The 15074-nt window shown below is 51.1% G+C and overlaps 6 protein-coding genes across 6 annotated transcripts; 3 read left to right on the top strand and 3 right to left on the bottom strand.

Annotated features, from left to right (window-relative positions):
* Positions 1-353: 353 nt before the first annotated feature.
* On the bottom strand, positions 354-2297 carry M436DRAFT_44658 (PAP2-domain-containing protein; the record flags this gene model as incomplete). The annotated part of the gene is made up of 5 exons (XM_013572437.1): positions 354-430; positions 481-1034; positions 1093-1863; positions 1918-2134; positions 2195-2297. The coding sequence occupies 5 exons, from the start codon at positions 2295-2297 to the stop codon at positions 354-356; spliced, it is 1722 nt and encodes a 573-aa protein (XP_013427891.1).
* A 705-nt stretch (positions 2298-3002) lies between these two features.
* Positions 3003-3861, top strand: M436DRAFT_14180 (ras-domain-containing protein; the record flags this gene model as incomplete). Its single annotated transcript, XM_013572379.1, has 3 exons — positions 3003-3221; positions 3276-3479; positions 3532-3861. Coding segments are annotated over 3 exons (753 nt in total), but the record flags the coding sequence as incomplete, so codon positions are not given.
* Positions 3862-5673: 1812 nt separating this feature from the next.
* M436DRAFT_45382 (uncharacterized protein) lies at positions 5674-7003 on the bottom strand (the record flags this gene model as incomplete). Its single annotated transcript, XM_013572576.1, has 3 exons — positions 5674-5968; positions 6026-6640; positions 6693-7003. Coding segments are annotated over 3 exons (1221 nt in total), but the record flags the coding sequence as incomplete, so codon positions are not given.
* A 702-nt stretch (positions 7004-7705) lies between these two features.
* Positions 7706-9345, bottom strand: M436DRAFT_45031 (uncharacterized protein; the record flags this gene model as incomplete). The annotated part of the gene is made up of 2 exons (XM_013572507.1): positions 7706-8437; positions 8707-9345. Coding segments are annotated over 2 exons (1371 nt in total), but the record flags the coding sequence as incomplete, so codon positions are not given.
* An 862-nt stretch (positions 9346-10207) lies between these two features.
* Positions 10208-10708, top strand: M436DRAFT_15621 (ribonuclease III; the record flags this gene model as incomplete). The annotated part of the gene is made up of 2 exons (XM_013572385.1): positions 10208-10442; positions 10491-10708. Coding segments are annotated over 2 exons (453 nt in total), but the record flags the coding sequence as incomplete, so codon positions are not given.
* A 1256-nt stretch (positions 10709-11964) lies between these two features.
* M436DRAFT_72151 (DUF221-domain-containing protein) lies at positions 11965-14834 on the top strand (the record flags this gene model as incomplete). Its single annotated transcript, XM_013572730.1, has 5 exons — positions 11965-12019; positions 12102-12276; positions 12330-13519; positions 13569-13700; positions 13756-14834. 5 exons carry the CDS (start codon positions 11965-11967, stop codon positions 14832-14834), a joined length of 2631 nt encoding a protein of 876 aa, XP_013428184.1.
* Positions 14835-15074: the final 240 nt, after the last annotated feature.

Genomic DNA, 15074 nt, shown 5'->3' with positions numbered 1-15074 from the left:
GTTGTCGTCGCAGGTTAGAAGTTGAGGAAAGAGCGCAAGCCGGCTGTAGCGTTATCGCTCTCCCTTTGCGGACAGTCACAGTGAGACCGAGGTAGATGGATTGACTTAGTGGTCGGTCTATGGAATTGTAGCTCGCTGGTGTTTGACGCGCCCTGAATCTCCGCCACAAACTTGAGCCACAGCGCGCCACACCTCACTCCGCGCGTGTTTCATGTTTCTGAAGCATCCAACGCTCCTTCATCGCTCCTCTTCATCGAATCGGCCATATCTTGGAGAGCTCGAATCATACCACAACCCACACGTAACTGTCATTTAAACATTATGTACCAGCTGTCATTATACAACCCCTCCGCTCAAAGCACATTGGGCTTCCCGAGCCCGGTTATTTCAAAGAGCAAAGGATTGCCTTCCACTGCAAGCCAAGCGATACCTGTGAATGTGTTAATCGAGCTCGCTTCTTCTCATAAAACCAGTTCATACCTGCGTAGATGACCAGTTTGGTCACAACCTCAACATCATACCGCACTCGTGGTTTTGCCAGTGCGAGAAACATTTTGTGATCCTGCTCTGCGTCCTCTCTTTCTTCATTTTCTTCCCTTCCTGCATCGCTCCCGTTACCGCTATCGCTTGCTGGCGGTGTCAAGGGCAACGTGTTGAATGGATCAGGTTGGAGAAGCTCGCCCTTCTGTCCAGGCGTCGCAAGCGGTGTGGCTACTCCGACCGAACCAGAATTGTTCTCATAGCGCTTTTGTTTCGTAGCATCGGACTCCTCTGCTACCTTTGAGATGTAAAACGACCCGCCCGGTGGCTTAACTAACTGTGGCCGAGACTCGTCGCCGTCTGCAGACGAACGGCTCTCTCTGCGCTTTCGCTCTCTGTTGGCAATGAATTCACGAGCATCTGCCTCTGACTGTGGTCCAATTGAGATACCACGTTTGCGGGGATGGCGGAGGTTAGATAACATGCCTGGAATGTCCGAAGCAGATGGAATGACGTTGTCATCTTGTCGAAGAGGTGGAACTCTCTTGTACTCGCTGCTATATGTTAGACACGGCTACTCTGAGACTCAAGCTCTCTCTCTCTCTCTCTTACCTTGCTCGCGTGAAGAATCGTCGAGGAAGAGTTGCACCGCCGGTTTCGAGGAATCGAAAGAGCGGAGGAAGGAATTTGAGAAGAAGTGGCTTCATTGTGGCTCTCCAGACGAAGACGATAACAACGCCGCCGACAACACGCGCCAAAGTTTTGAACCATCCGAGTTTCTCGAGACTGAAGAATACAGTGGCCGGAGGTTCACCAACGACTGCGATATCTGTTCCTGCGAAATGCCAATGTCCCAGCTGGCACCCCAGCACTACAGCAGCAAAAGCGACACTGTCGTCGTAACAGGGGCAGTTGTCCGCTGGCTCTGGGTGGAAACGTACCGCAAGAAGGACAATCAAGAAGACTATAGCCGGATGAGTCCATGATCCTTCCGCTATCCAGTTATCGAAGGGCGTGCCGTACGCCAGTTGAAGTACAGCGATCAAAGTACCAAGAGCGCTACCTACGATTACGTCAAAGAAGCCATGCATGCCACAGTACATGCGACCAAGCACGATGGAAATTGCATAAAAGTATCCTAGACACAAACCAGCGATCCTTTGCAATGAAGCAGTCTCATCAGTCGAGGTGTGCAAGTGGTACAAGAAGTAGAGGGCTACAGATACAGCGTTTGTCGAGTGCGTCGATGGGAAGCCATATTCCAGGGCCGCAGAACCAGACATGGTGATTCTTTGAAGAGGAGGTGATAAGGGTCTTGGTAGGCATACCAGGTCTTTGATCCAACCGCTCAAGAAGACACCCAAGCCAAGCATATGCACCAAGCTGGAACGGAATCAGTATAGACTTGGGATGTGATGAGAATTGCGATAATCATACGCTCTACCGACGCCAGTGTAGCCGCACCAAAAGCACACAGGAAGGGCAGCCATGAAGAAGGTATGGGTGCCGAGATTCGCCGTCATTGCGAAATACGAATCAAGGAAAGGAGTCCGGCATGTCTGTTGAAGCTTGGCCAGGTAGGGAGTTTCCCATCGGACGAGCGGTAGGAGTGATTGCCTTAGACGATAGCGCCATGGTGGGAGTTTACGGGCGTCTTTGGATGATTAGCAAGGTGGAGGAGATATCGAAGGATGTGATTGATTTGATGACGCACAATGGTCAAGACCTCGTAAGCCAGCATCTGGCAAGTTTTTGGACAAGGCACGAGCTTGTTCAACAGGATGGGTAGGCGGGGTAGAGAGGGCAACATTGGACATGATGTTGTTGTCGAGGCGGTGACGGACGACCAGTGTCGGAGGATTTGGTCGGGGGTGAGTGCAGCTAGCGCAGCTAGCGAGCAAAGCGCGCGGCAAGAACAAGACGGGCTTGAGAATGACGAGAGGTTTGAGAACAGGGACGCTTATTATGGACGGCTGTCCAGGTACAATCAGAGCGAGTTATGCTGCGGGGCACTGAGGTCCATGGAGAGGATTCTCTCGCAATCGACAAGCTCGCGGCTTACAGACTAGGTAGTTGCTGCAAGAACCGATATAGGCAAGAGGATACGGGATATAGCAGGGCAGTGTACGAGGACGATCGATCAGTGGCATTAGGTTTGGCGGACATGCTCGCGGGCGGCGGTGGGTGGGCGTGTGCGGCCGGACTTGGCGGCGAGTTGGAACAGACGGTGCCGTGGCAACGGCGGATCCGTGTGTAAACAGAGCATTGGGCGTCTTTTTGATCATTGGCACATGTAAATCACCGCCCTGGCCTGCATCTCTCGACCTCGACCTCGCAATCCCCCAACTGTCTCTCGTTCTTCCCCAATCCTATCGCAATCCGCAATCCACAATTCGTATCCGTCCAGCCAAATTTATACACCCCCGCCAGCACATTCCTCGCATAACTAGACAGCCAGAATCACCCTCCGGCAATCAACAATCACCACCCACACCATGTCGGCCACACACCGACACAACTCGAGGCTGCAGAACGCCTCAGTCACATCTCTCCGCCGTGGTCCCCAACGAAGGGACAGCGGCCGCCGCAGCGATGGCTCAGTCACATCTTCAGGCCGCGAGTCGATCGGCACTGGCCTGACCGAGCCTCCTGCTTACTCCAAGAAGTTTGTTGTCGTCGGCGACGGTGGCTGCGGCAAGACTTGTCTGTTGATCAGCTACAGTCAGGGTGTCTTCCCTGAGGTACCTCTCTCCATCGTCCATGTCCAAGCACTAGTTGACTGACACAATCCTCAGAAATACGTGCCCACCGTCTTCGAAAACTACATCACCCACTGCGAACACAAGCCCTCGGGCAAGGTTGTCGAGCTGGCCCTCTGGGATACCGCTGGACAAGAAGAGTACGACAGACTGCGCCCTCTCTCATACCCCGAGACCGATCTGCTTTTCGTTTGCTTCGCCATCGACTGTCCCAACTCGCTTGAAAATGTCATGGACAAGGTACGCGGTCTCCCTTCTTGTCACTTACATACTCCGACTAACACATGTACAGTGGTATCCCGAAGTCCTCCATTTCTGCCCCACCACTCCCATCATCCTCCTCGGCCTCAAGTCCGACTTGCGCAACAAGCGTACCTGCATCGACCTTCTCAGAACTCAAGGACTCACCCCCGTTACACACCACCAAGGTCAGGCTGTCGCCAAGAAGATGGGCGCCCTCTACATGGAATGCAGTAGTAAAGAGATGACCGGTGTCCACGAAATCTTCGAAGCCGCCATCAACACTGTCGTTGCCGAGGCTGAAGGCCTGAACCCGACTCCTCCTGCCAGCCGTGGTAGTCTCACCGCTGGAAACTCGTCCTTGCAACAACAACAAAAACGTCCCCAGACCGCCAGCAGACCTTCAGATAATCCTGCTCCCATGCTTGCTCCCAGCAAGAAGAAGAAGAGAAAGGCTTGTCTGATTTTGTAATCGTCATGTCCTTTGTCTCTGAGATACCCACCTTTTCCAGCATCCTTGTCTACCTGCCGCCGTCAGCAACAACCGCAGCGCCGTCCCCCTCAACCTTCCATTCTGCCTCCCACCGGGCCCTTTTATGCAACCAATTTCTGTCTCTTTTCTGTTCTCTTTGCGTTGGGCTATGAGAACTCTTTGTGCATAGATACTCGGCGTTACTAATGGTGGATTCCCCTTTTTCTCGTTTTTGCATCAATCGATTTTCCTTGTCTTGTCACACACTTTTTCCTTTACACTGCCGAAATGTTTAGTTGAATGCCCCCTTCTCTCTCTTGAACCAGTCGGACTCCTCTTGACTGGGTTTGAGAAGAAAGAAGAGAAAGGCTCTGGCAGCCTTTGAACTATTGCGATGAAACACGATTACGGCTGCCACGAACCCCGAACACACCACTACCACCGTTGCGCTGTCTGTACTTTTTTTCTTTTCCCTTTTTCCTGTTTTGGCTCGAGGTATCAAAAATTTTAACTCTGCATTTTTTATCATTTCATCTTCCACTGTCCGTTTGAGGCCGCCCATAGCACTGGTGAATCACATGCATGTTGTTCGTGACACAAGGGTCACTTCCCGTGGACCATAAATCAACTAAACATCATCACAATTCTGGACCATGCAATAACAGAAGTGATGCTACAGTAGATTCGCCGCTCTGGCCACCAGCAACTGACATTTGTACCAGCTTTCTGGAAGAGCTATACTGCCTAGCCCGGTATTAGCACATGCATCCATTCAATATTGAATACTCAGTCATTGCTATCTTGGAGTAAATAGACATTGGTTCCAAGAGCGTTTTGAAAGACAGGTTTTGAACTGTGAATATGATGATATCATGATATCACTTGCACTGTCGTTGCACATTTGTGCGAGTGTACACGGTGCTGTGCACGGGACTATGCAGATATTATGCTTTTGAGAGCAGGGTCGTACCCACGCCAATGCTTTTCGTGGTCAACAGCATCATCGCAGGCGACAACACGAATCATTCCTCTTCCTGCCTTGATATATGCCTAGACTTACCGTATGATGCCTCATATATCAAGGTCTTATACATACCGGCGTGATCAAGCTCGAGATATCCTTCAATATCTGTTTTGCAGAGAAATATAAAGCTGCTTCAGTCACAAAGCACACGCAGAATACATCCCATCAAGCATTCTACGGACAACCAGCTCCTACTCACCAATCACGATTGAACATTGAAGAAACAAGATATTATTTTCTGATATCAATTGATGGTAAACACGGAAAGAATCGCACAGAGCAATACAGAAGCCCCCTGAACAGGACAAGATAGACGAGAAAAAAAAAGAAGCACACTCAAGACCAAACGAGAGAACAATTGCCAAATGCGAGTCGACCTGCTGCGGCAATGCATTCCTAAAAGACGAGTAAAGAAATTTGCGAGCAAAGATGCGTCCATGATTCCATGATACCCAAGATGAGAGAGAAATGCGTTGTCGGATTCAGCAGATTGTGTTGTGGTGCACCCGTATACCGAGCGCACTGTAAAGGCCGAATAAGGAGAAAGTAGAAACAACAAGAATAAAAAGAATTCGGTAGTATCGGGGTATGAGTGGTCGAATCGAAAGTAGGAAATTAGGACAAGAAGAAAAAAGGGTGTGGTTCCAGCTCCTTTTAGCGAAGCCCGATAACGCTCTGGAAGGAACTGTTAGCACAGCTCAACACATGCAGATTCGCGACATGAGACTTACCATCTCGAGGGTCCAGACTCTACGGATCCAAACCTTGAGTGTGCCGTCAATGCCTTCGACATTCTCAAGATCAACGCCTTCCCACCAGCATCGGCGAGCGGGTTTGCGCCAGAACAACAGCAGCTTTTGCGCCATGCCGACGGCGTTGGAGTTGGCGTCGCCGCGAACATCGGTGCGGAGACGAGCCAGAGCGATACTGCAAATGACAGCCTTGTTGGGCTCTCCAGCACGGTGACCCCAGGTGTCGTCATGGTTGAAGCCGCTAAGAATCAAGAGTTAGTAGGACGGAGCGAAGACAGATGTGTAGAGTCAAACTCACCCAGCGGTCAGCATCTCGATAAGATGTTGCTCAGTGGTGCCGGGCTCCTCGCTCTTACGGAGACCACTGAAAATACCAGCCTGCTTCAACAAAGCGCGACCGGCAGCACGCTTGACCTGGACCATCTCGGGGTGACCAATGTCGCGTCTCGGAGGAATGACGTAAAAGTCGAGATCTTCACGCAGGACGATGATGCCAGCTCTGTCCTGCAGCATGTCTCTAGCATTACCTTGCATGGGCTCGATGGGCACAGGGGCTTGGTCGCCCGAGAAGGGAGATGGGGAGTCGTCTGTGGGGGAGGTGGGGATTGTTTGGGCGACGGATCGGAAAAACTCGAGCATGTATTGCAGAGAAGTGGGGTCATACTGGGAATGATAGATCGAGTCAGATAAATATACATGAGGGTTTCGGAGGAGGTTTTGGAGAGCAGCGATGTCTTGAGGACGGAAGGAGGAAATAAGGCGTGGGGCGGCACTAACATCGACGGGATAGACGTCGGGCTCGTGGAACGAGTTCATGTGACCTTCGGGGAGGAGTCCATTGGGGAAGAGCGACAGCAGAACGAACTCGGGGAGGGTGAGGAGCTCATCGCGCGAGAGAGTGAAGCGGGTGCCCCTAGTAGGTGTTAGCTGGTGCTGGTGACGGGGTGGTCAACGAGTCGGGATACCTCAGGTCGATGTTGATGTGCTCATCGGGAGAAGAGTGGAAGGTGTTTGTGTTGAGGGGAGCGGGACCACCCTGAGAGACCTGGGTGATGATGCTCGCAGCACCTCCGGCTTGGGCCATGAGGTAGGTGAAGCCGTCGAGCGGGCTAGTGCCTTCGGTGTAGGGCGGCGGAGGTTCGCTGTCGTCGGGAGACTTGTCCGAACGAGGCTTGGTGTCCTGCGGAAGAGCGGCCTTGGTATCGTCGATTACAGAAGTGAAGGGCGAGACGGCTGATGACGACGACGGGCCTTGTTCAAAGTCGGGCGGCGGCGCAGCTTGGACGACGTCGAGTTGAGGCTCGGAGGGAAAGTAGAGTGAGGGAAAGTTGTGCGACGCAAATGGCGGAGGGTCCTGGGGTTCTTCTTCTGGCTCGACTTTGGAGGGGAGTGATTGGTTGTGATGGCGGGTCGCGGGCGGCGGTGGTGGTGGTGATGCAAGCTCGTGCTTGTTGATGGCGGCGTGGTTGGCGTTGGCGCTGGTCGTGGCCGAGGTGGACGGGGGTAATGAGCGTGTGGTCGATACAGAAGAACGCGAGCTTTCGATGATAGACGCCAATGCGCTGTCGTGTGCCAGAGACTCTCACAGCGTCGGTCGCGAGGAGGTCGTTGCCGTGTGCTGCGTGTGTGTTTGTATCTCGTCCACATGCAACGAGCAACGAGCAACTCGTCGTTCCTGCCCCCTCCGCCGTTACGCGCGCTAACATCACGCCCGAATTGCGCCTTCCCAATCCTGTCCACTCTTGGCGTGCTTCTTTAATATCAACTCCGGCACTCTCGTCATCCCAATCTCAATCTCAATAAACGTCTTTTTTTCTTTCTTTCTCTCACTGAAGGCTTATGGTCGCTGTCGTCAGCTAAACGGTCCCTTGTCAAACTCTTGCACACACGAACCGCTCGCTCGAATTACAACATGACCGATACCACTTCGTGTACTTTGTGCTATCTGTACTACTGCCTTGCACAGTTTACATGACTCTCAAGAAATGCCCGGCAAATTTATCGTCCACGTCGTTACAAACGCCTCCACAGGTAGATATGACAAGCATCGGAACATCTCCACCATGATAAACAGTCTGGTGAACCCATACAACATGAACCCAACCAGAATGACCACCGAGAACACAATATGTTTCGTAAAGGCGTAGCGCAAATACAGCTCGTGCCACGCTAACAAGAAGAGTGGCAGCATGGTGGAGCCCAACGCGCAACCTCTCCAAGCCCACATCTCAACTCTGTTAGGGAATTCAAAGTTCCATGCAGCGCAATGCACTGCTCCAAGCGCTGTTGCACAGATTAACATGATGGTGTTGGAGAAAGCTCTAGCCTTCAAGTGCTCGCGAGACTGCCTCCAGCTTCTAGCACGGTATAGAAGCGAGCTCGTCTCTTCCAGACCACATTGTGCCAGCTCCCAAGCTTCGCCGATTGTGGGTCTGCGTACGGCTTCCAGGTAGATTGGTCTCGAGACTCCTTGAGGCTTCTGCCACAGGCAGATGTAAGTAGAAAAGGTCGTGATTGCGAAAGCTCCAGTTGCGACTTCCAGCTGGCACACAGCAAGAGATGATGCAGCACGCGATATCATTTGAATGATAAGCCAGAGGACTTGACACACGGCCAGTGCTTTGGCGAGGCCATCGCTGTTGCTAATCGCGTCCAAATCTTCTTTGCTCATGTTCGGAAACGTTTCGATGATTCCATATTTCCGTGCGAGCTGGATTTGTTCAAGGCTTAGAGTCCATATATCCGTCGTCCTAAAGCGAGCATCCAATCAGCGTGATCTCAAAAAGTTCATGGCAACAGCACCACTTACATCCTCATGGCCGTTAACGCAACATCTTCTGCCTTGGGGTCGCTCTGATGGTGAAACATCATTTGTTCGATCAAGGCTCCGTTCTGAACATCGGGAGTCCAGTCCGTTGGCCCAAACGATGCTGACAGTTTGTCGTGTTGTTTGGTCATGATGTTGAGATCCCAATTCACTGATTTGAAACTCTTCTCTCGGATCGCAACATTGACAGGGGATTTCAAGACAGAATCTCTCTCAGACCCGACTGTCGAAGAAGTCTCGGCATGGTGACCCCAGCTATTGGCATGTGGAAAGCTGAGTCGACCAAGCAATGGTTCCTGGAAAGGCGCGGCGATGCTGCGTTTCTCCAGCAATGAGTCCTTGGCAATACTTGATATCCTTCGAGGCTCTTGGGCATCAACCTTACGGAATCGAAGTCTGAAACCTCCCATCTGCGCAAAGAAGCCATGGCTTGACGTCCAATCGACTCCATCATCTTTTGCTCTCTGACTGATGGATTTGGCAGATCTGCAAGCGCTCAACCACTCTTCAGCAGCCACACCGCATAGTAACTCAGGAGCAATAAGTGTAACCAGCATCCATCTCAGCTTGATCCCTAGCTCAACAAAGAACTTGTTGATCCGCTGACGCATACTTCGAGGGCGACATTGATTTGGAATGGCTAAGTGTTGGATGGACCAAGTGCATAAAAGCAGTACACCTAGACAGCTCCAGAGGATGTCGAGAGTACCGCGCACATTCGGACTTTCAACAAAAGTTGTTGTCGACGCAGGCAGCGTACAATTGGTCTGAAATACCAACATGGCGTGTGAGAATCGTTGCCATGTTCGAAGCGACCGAAGGTCCCTCTATGAGTAACGAGTCTCCTGAAAATTCCATCTTGATGCCTATCGACCCGCAGTGAAGATCATAAGTGTTTTCCTGTTCGCTTACTGTAATTGGCAGGTATTCATATGCAGTGTAATTGTTCGATATTGCTCGGAGTGATAGTGTGGCTCGCAGAACACTTCACGTGCTTTGTGGTGTAATATATGAGAGGCATCGTATAGTGGTGATCTTCGTTGCACCATGAGTGGGCTCTGTTCGGACGCTGCCGCGTGTGTTCATCTTGCTGGTTTGAGATAATGGTAACGTCTGATTGTAAAAACATACCTAGGCGCAGTGCATACTATGGCATGTTTCGGAAGACCTACCTGACGGGTTTGGAATGCAACCATGAAGGTGGTGGATGAATGAACTTGAAGCAGATCCAAGGCAGTGGAGCTTCAGCACAGGGCACCAGCCCAGCCACCTTTTTCCATCTCCTCGTCAGAGACGAATCGAAAAGCCGCAATATTTCCTGCAGCACATCCAGAGAAGATAATTCGCGTGAGACACACACCCACGTGTCTCTTATTGCGGAACAACGGTGCCTGCAAAATCGAGATCGAAAGCTTGTACGCCATGCAACTCGTATGTACCAACTTCCAAGTAAGCAAGACGCAGGGAGGAGGTTATCTGCATGCATAAAGCTATATCGAAGACGTCACATCCCTTTGTTCGGCATCACCTTTTCCAGTGTGGCTGGGACGAGGTAATTGGCAGAGGTATATCTTGACCGGCTGCGCACATGCCGGTCAGCCAGCAAACTCCCTGACCCAGCGGCAAGCGTCAAATACCTTACTCATTGAGAACATGTCCTCCAATCAATATCAGATGAAGCTCGAGAGAGCAGAAGCCATAATCGGATATCATCCGCAGAAACCCCAGGAATATTACCTTTGGGAAGCGCTCCAGGTGGCCGGCTCTGGTCACACCCGTATCGTCGGACGTTCTGCATACGACGGTAACAAGAGACTTGCTATCGTTGGCGATACCGCGATGGCACTCGCACTTGCCAGGCCTTGGTACAAGAAAGACGAGACTCTAGGTTTGTCTTCGTGCAGGCACTGCATATCTCACGTTCTGACTGCAAAAGGCGATTGGGACTCTCAGCGACAGCGCTTGCTATCCAACAACAACCTTGCAAGAGTCGCACGTGAAAGTGGCCTTGTCGACTGTATGGTTGTCAACCCACGCAACCCTGTGCAGGCTTCTACCAAGCTTGCTGCTGCCCTCGTTGAGGCAATTGTCGGCGCTGTCTGGATTGACTCTGATGAGAGCATCGACGCTGTCAGACAAGTCATGGAGACTCTTCGTCTCATCGCATTGGTAAGTCTGCTGTCAATCCCCCATATCTAACTGTACCATGTGGTGCTTCAGAATGAGCTACGCCAAGTCATTGGCACGCCAAAGACCAAGCAACTGGACGTGATACAACTCTTCTGCGTGTGCTGTACCAACCCATCTACGCCTACAACAAGTAGCGCCCGAACGAGGGACTTCCGGGTCGAGCCAATGACACAGTCGCTGGAGTCCGGTCGTGCTTAAGTTCCTTTGCCAATTCGTGGACGCGTTCTCTTGTCAGTATATGCCTTGCGAATTCGACTGCGGATTGCCAATGCTCTGTTTGAACTCAGGTGCGACTGGACTGAGCAGCTGTGTCGTCGGCTTATCTCAAAACTCCGTTGAGCGATAACGGCTATAAGTAGGTGCTGACGATGATGGATTCTTTGTCCGTCATTGAGGCACCTACTGACTGTGAGCCACAGTGAGCACTTACGACACACCAACATGTGTACGACTGTCGAGACGTAGTACTCAACTCTGCGTTATGACTTCGATCGAGATTTGCAGCGGCCTTTCAACTAGGCATGGATTTCCTATGTAAGCAGTCACTGTTACTGCGCGCCACTCTTTCAGTCTTGTCTTCGTGTTTCCATTTCCTTTCTATGTTCGCAGAGGAGGAGCAGCACAGTTCGAGTCCAGGTGCAGAAACCTATTTCCTATGAGTCTGTCGTAAGATTATACGCTTACTCAGTCTTCGTCCAATGTATGCAGTGTGTTTCATGCACAGTCTTCAGTTCGACCCACTTGTCTTTGGGTGGTGTTCGTTTATGTCACAGGCATTCAGCCATCAGCTACCACGGCTTCAATTAGTGCATAGCACACAGCTCTTCGCAAAATTAATCAGCTTTTTCTTGACGTCGCCTCAGCTTCCTTCTGAGCGTTCTCTTCTCTACGGACATCGTGGTGGAGAGACAACAGGATTTAACATCTTCGTTGTCGAACGCGGCCTCGATTTGAGCCTATCTTCGTTGAAAGTGTGACTCGTTGAATATCTTATGGGGTGTACAAATAATAAGATGCCGAGCGGAAGGATGGCAGATGTCACTGTCCTGTTCTCGTTGCTGGCTGCAGCCCCGCCAGGAAAAAAGGCTGGGGATGCGTCAGCGCTCGTCATTCCGCGTCAACCACCTTGCCAAACCAAAAAGCATGTTGAGCACGAGTAACTTGAGTTTGATCTAGACATCACGCTCGAGAGTAACGCTGTATACTCAGGAGCGACTATCATGGCATCCAACAACCAGCATGTGCTGGAAACAGGCATGCTCAACGATGTGATAGGTATGCACAAGCCATGATCTACAATTCCTCAGATTGCCATCTTGTTGCAGTCGCGACGGACATATGCTAACTTGATTGATAGGTATTCTGAAGGAAGGTGATAACCGTGGAGGTTCTTCTTCTTACGACAAGTTGATCTTTACCGTCGTGCCTTTGCTTGTCGTTTCTATCCCGCTGGTGTTGGCGTTTCTCTACCTGAGGCAAAAGCAACATCGCATCTACGCACCTAGAACATTTTTGAACTCATTAGAAGATGCGTAAGAAAGCCTTTGATCCATCTTGTCAAGAGCCAACACACTAACAAGAGCAGCGAGAAAACACCCAAGCCTGCGTTCGGCATGTTCAACTGGATCTCTGCCTTCAGGAAGCTGCCGGATCAGTTTGTCCTGAATCATCAAACACTCGACAACTACCTCTTCATTCGCTACTTCCGTATGCTCACATACATCTGTCTTGTCGGCACCATTATCACCTGGGTCTTCCTGCTCCGTGTAAACTACAATGGAGGTGGTGATCAGTCTGAGCTCGACACATTCACCTTCAGCAATGTCACGGATCCCAGCAAGTTCTACTGGCACGCTGGATGTGCATGGTTCTTCCTTGGATTTGTCATATTCATCATCACCAAGGAGACTCTCTACTACATCAACCTCCGTCAAGCATATCTCACAACTCCTCGCAATGCCACCCGCATGTCCACCCGGGTTGTGCTTTTCACAGGTGTCCCAGAGGATATGCGTCATGAGAAATGGATCAAGGCCGATTTCTTCGGTGTCAAGCGTGTCTGGCTGGCTACTGACTGTACTGAGCTCGAGACTCTGGTCAACGACATGAACGATACAGCCATCTCATTGGAAGAAGCAGAGATCAAGCTGTCTACCATCGCAACCAAGAAGCACCTGAAGGGCGAGAAGCATTTCGCAGACGATCCCGAAAGAGCAGGTACTGCCACTCAGCAGTGGATCGCACCAAAGGAGAGACCTTCGAAGCGCATCGCACTCGTTGGCAGGAAACTGGATGCTATCGAGATGTACCGCGAGCAGCTAAAGGCAACCATCCCAAAGGTTGCAGCTCTCCAGAAGCGTCATGTGCAAGGCTACGAGAAACTTCTCCCGGCAGCATTCGTCGAGTTTGAGACCCAGCGCGCTGCGCAGCTTGCTTACTCTGACCCCTTCTGGAAGCAGCCAGGCAAGATGGAAGCAGCGACTATTGGTCTCGCAAGCCCTGATGAAATCGTCTGGGCAAACTTGGCAATGGGCAAGCCTGAGCGTTGGGCTCGCACTATCATTGCGAACACCATGGTCATACTGTTGATCGTGTTCTGGTCTATCCCCGTTGGTCTTGTTGGCTCGCTCGCCGATGTCGACAACCTTGCTCAGAATTTCCCTCCTCTCGGTTTTGTCAACAAGCTTCCGTCTTCGACAAAGGGTGCTATCAGTGGTCTTCTCCCCACTCTGTTGATCTCTGCTATTCTGGCTCTTGTCCCCATCATCTGTCGTTGTAAGTTGTGTACACTAATGGACAAAGGTCGTAAACTAACACTGCTCAGTCGCCGCCAGAAAGGCTGGGTCTATCACCCTCGCTCAGATTGAGCTTCGCACGCAAGGATGGTACTTTGCCTTCCAAGTTGTACAGGTTTTCCTCATCACGACTTTCAGTTCGGGTGCATCGACTGTTGCTAGTAAGTGTCTTCATGTCACACGGCCCGATCTGTGCAAGCTAACGCATTTTCGCAGAACAAATCTGGAACGATCCTGCTCAGGCTCCCAAACTTCTTGCTGACAATCTGCCCACCGCTTCCACATTCTACCTTTCTTTCTTCGTCCTCCAAGGTGTTGCCGTTACTGCCTCGACCATCTTCCAGATTGTCCCTTTCCTTGTCTTCAACGTTCTGTCGCCGTTCCTGGACACCACGCCTCGCAGAAAGTTCGAAAGATTTATCACTCTGACTGGACTCAGCTGGGGTGATACCTACCCCAAGTTCACACTTTTCGCCGTCATTGCGATTTCCTACTCTTGCATCGCTCCACTTGTTCTTGGATTTGCTTTGCTCGGCATCTATTTCCTATACTTGGCCTTCCGTTACAACGTCTTCTACGTTTTGACCATGGCAGTCGACACCAAAGGTGATGCCTACGGTCGAGCTCTGCAACACCTCAGTGTTGGTGTCTACCTTGCAGAAATCTGCTTGATCGGCTTGATGGGTGCGCGAGAGGCGGACGGTCCAGCCAAGTTGATGGTCATCCTTCTCATCCTCACCGCCATCTACCAGACCTACCTCAACATGATTCTAGTTCCTCTGACAAACACACTCTCAGACAAACTCATGGCCGAGAACGAGGAGGAAGCACTGGCACACGCAAACGAAGCAGGAACAACCGTGCCTATCGATGTGAACGAGGAAGGCGTGCAACCCAAGCAGACCTCGCCCTACTCTGACAACAAGACTGTCAATGCCTTTGCCGAACACTTCAAGCGAGGTGGTCTATTCGCACCTTTCCTCTTCAATGGCTCCAAGAGCAAGTACCCAGCCATCCGCCGCCAATTGTGGGATGCGTTCCCCGGTCAACCCGCACCTACTATCCCTGAGGAAACAATGAAGCACGCTTATCATCACCCTGCCATCACCGCTGAACCACCAAAGCTGTGGATCGTCAAGGATGATCTCGGTGTTTCCACGCAAGAAATCAAGGAGACGAAGAAGGTCATTGATATTTCTGACGATGGCGCACGATTCAATGAGAAGGGTAAGATTGTGTGGGATGAGGACGATGTGAGACAGGCTCCCATCTGGAAGGATAGAGTGGAGTACTAAGCATGAAGAAGCAAGAGATGGAGGCGTGGGGGAAAAAGACCAGAAATCGAAAGCCAATGATTACGAAGCAACAAGGATGAGTATCACTTTATCACGATGGCAATGATGATGACGAGTAGAATAGCCAAAAGTACAAATGTTTATACTATGTCTTTCAGTCGGTATCACTTTCGAACACAGTACATAAGCGTGCCTTTGAGAAATGAACAGGCAGAAAGCGTATCCACCGAGAGTCTTGAA

Source organism: Aureobasidium namibiae (assembly GCF_000721765.1).
Source record: "Aureobasidium namibiae CBS 147.97 unplaced genomic scaffold scaffold_7, whole genome shotgun sequence".
In the NCBI taxonomy this organism is placed as follows: domain Eukaryota; kingdom Fungi; phylum Ascomycota; class Dothideomycetes; order Dothideales; family Saccotheciaceae; genus Aureobasidium; species Aureobasidium namibiae.
This window is presented reverse-complemented; position numbering and strand designations above follow the sequence as displayed.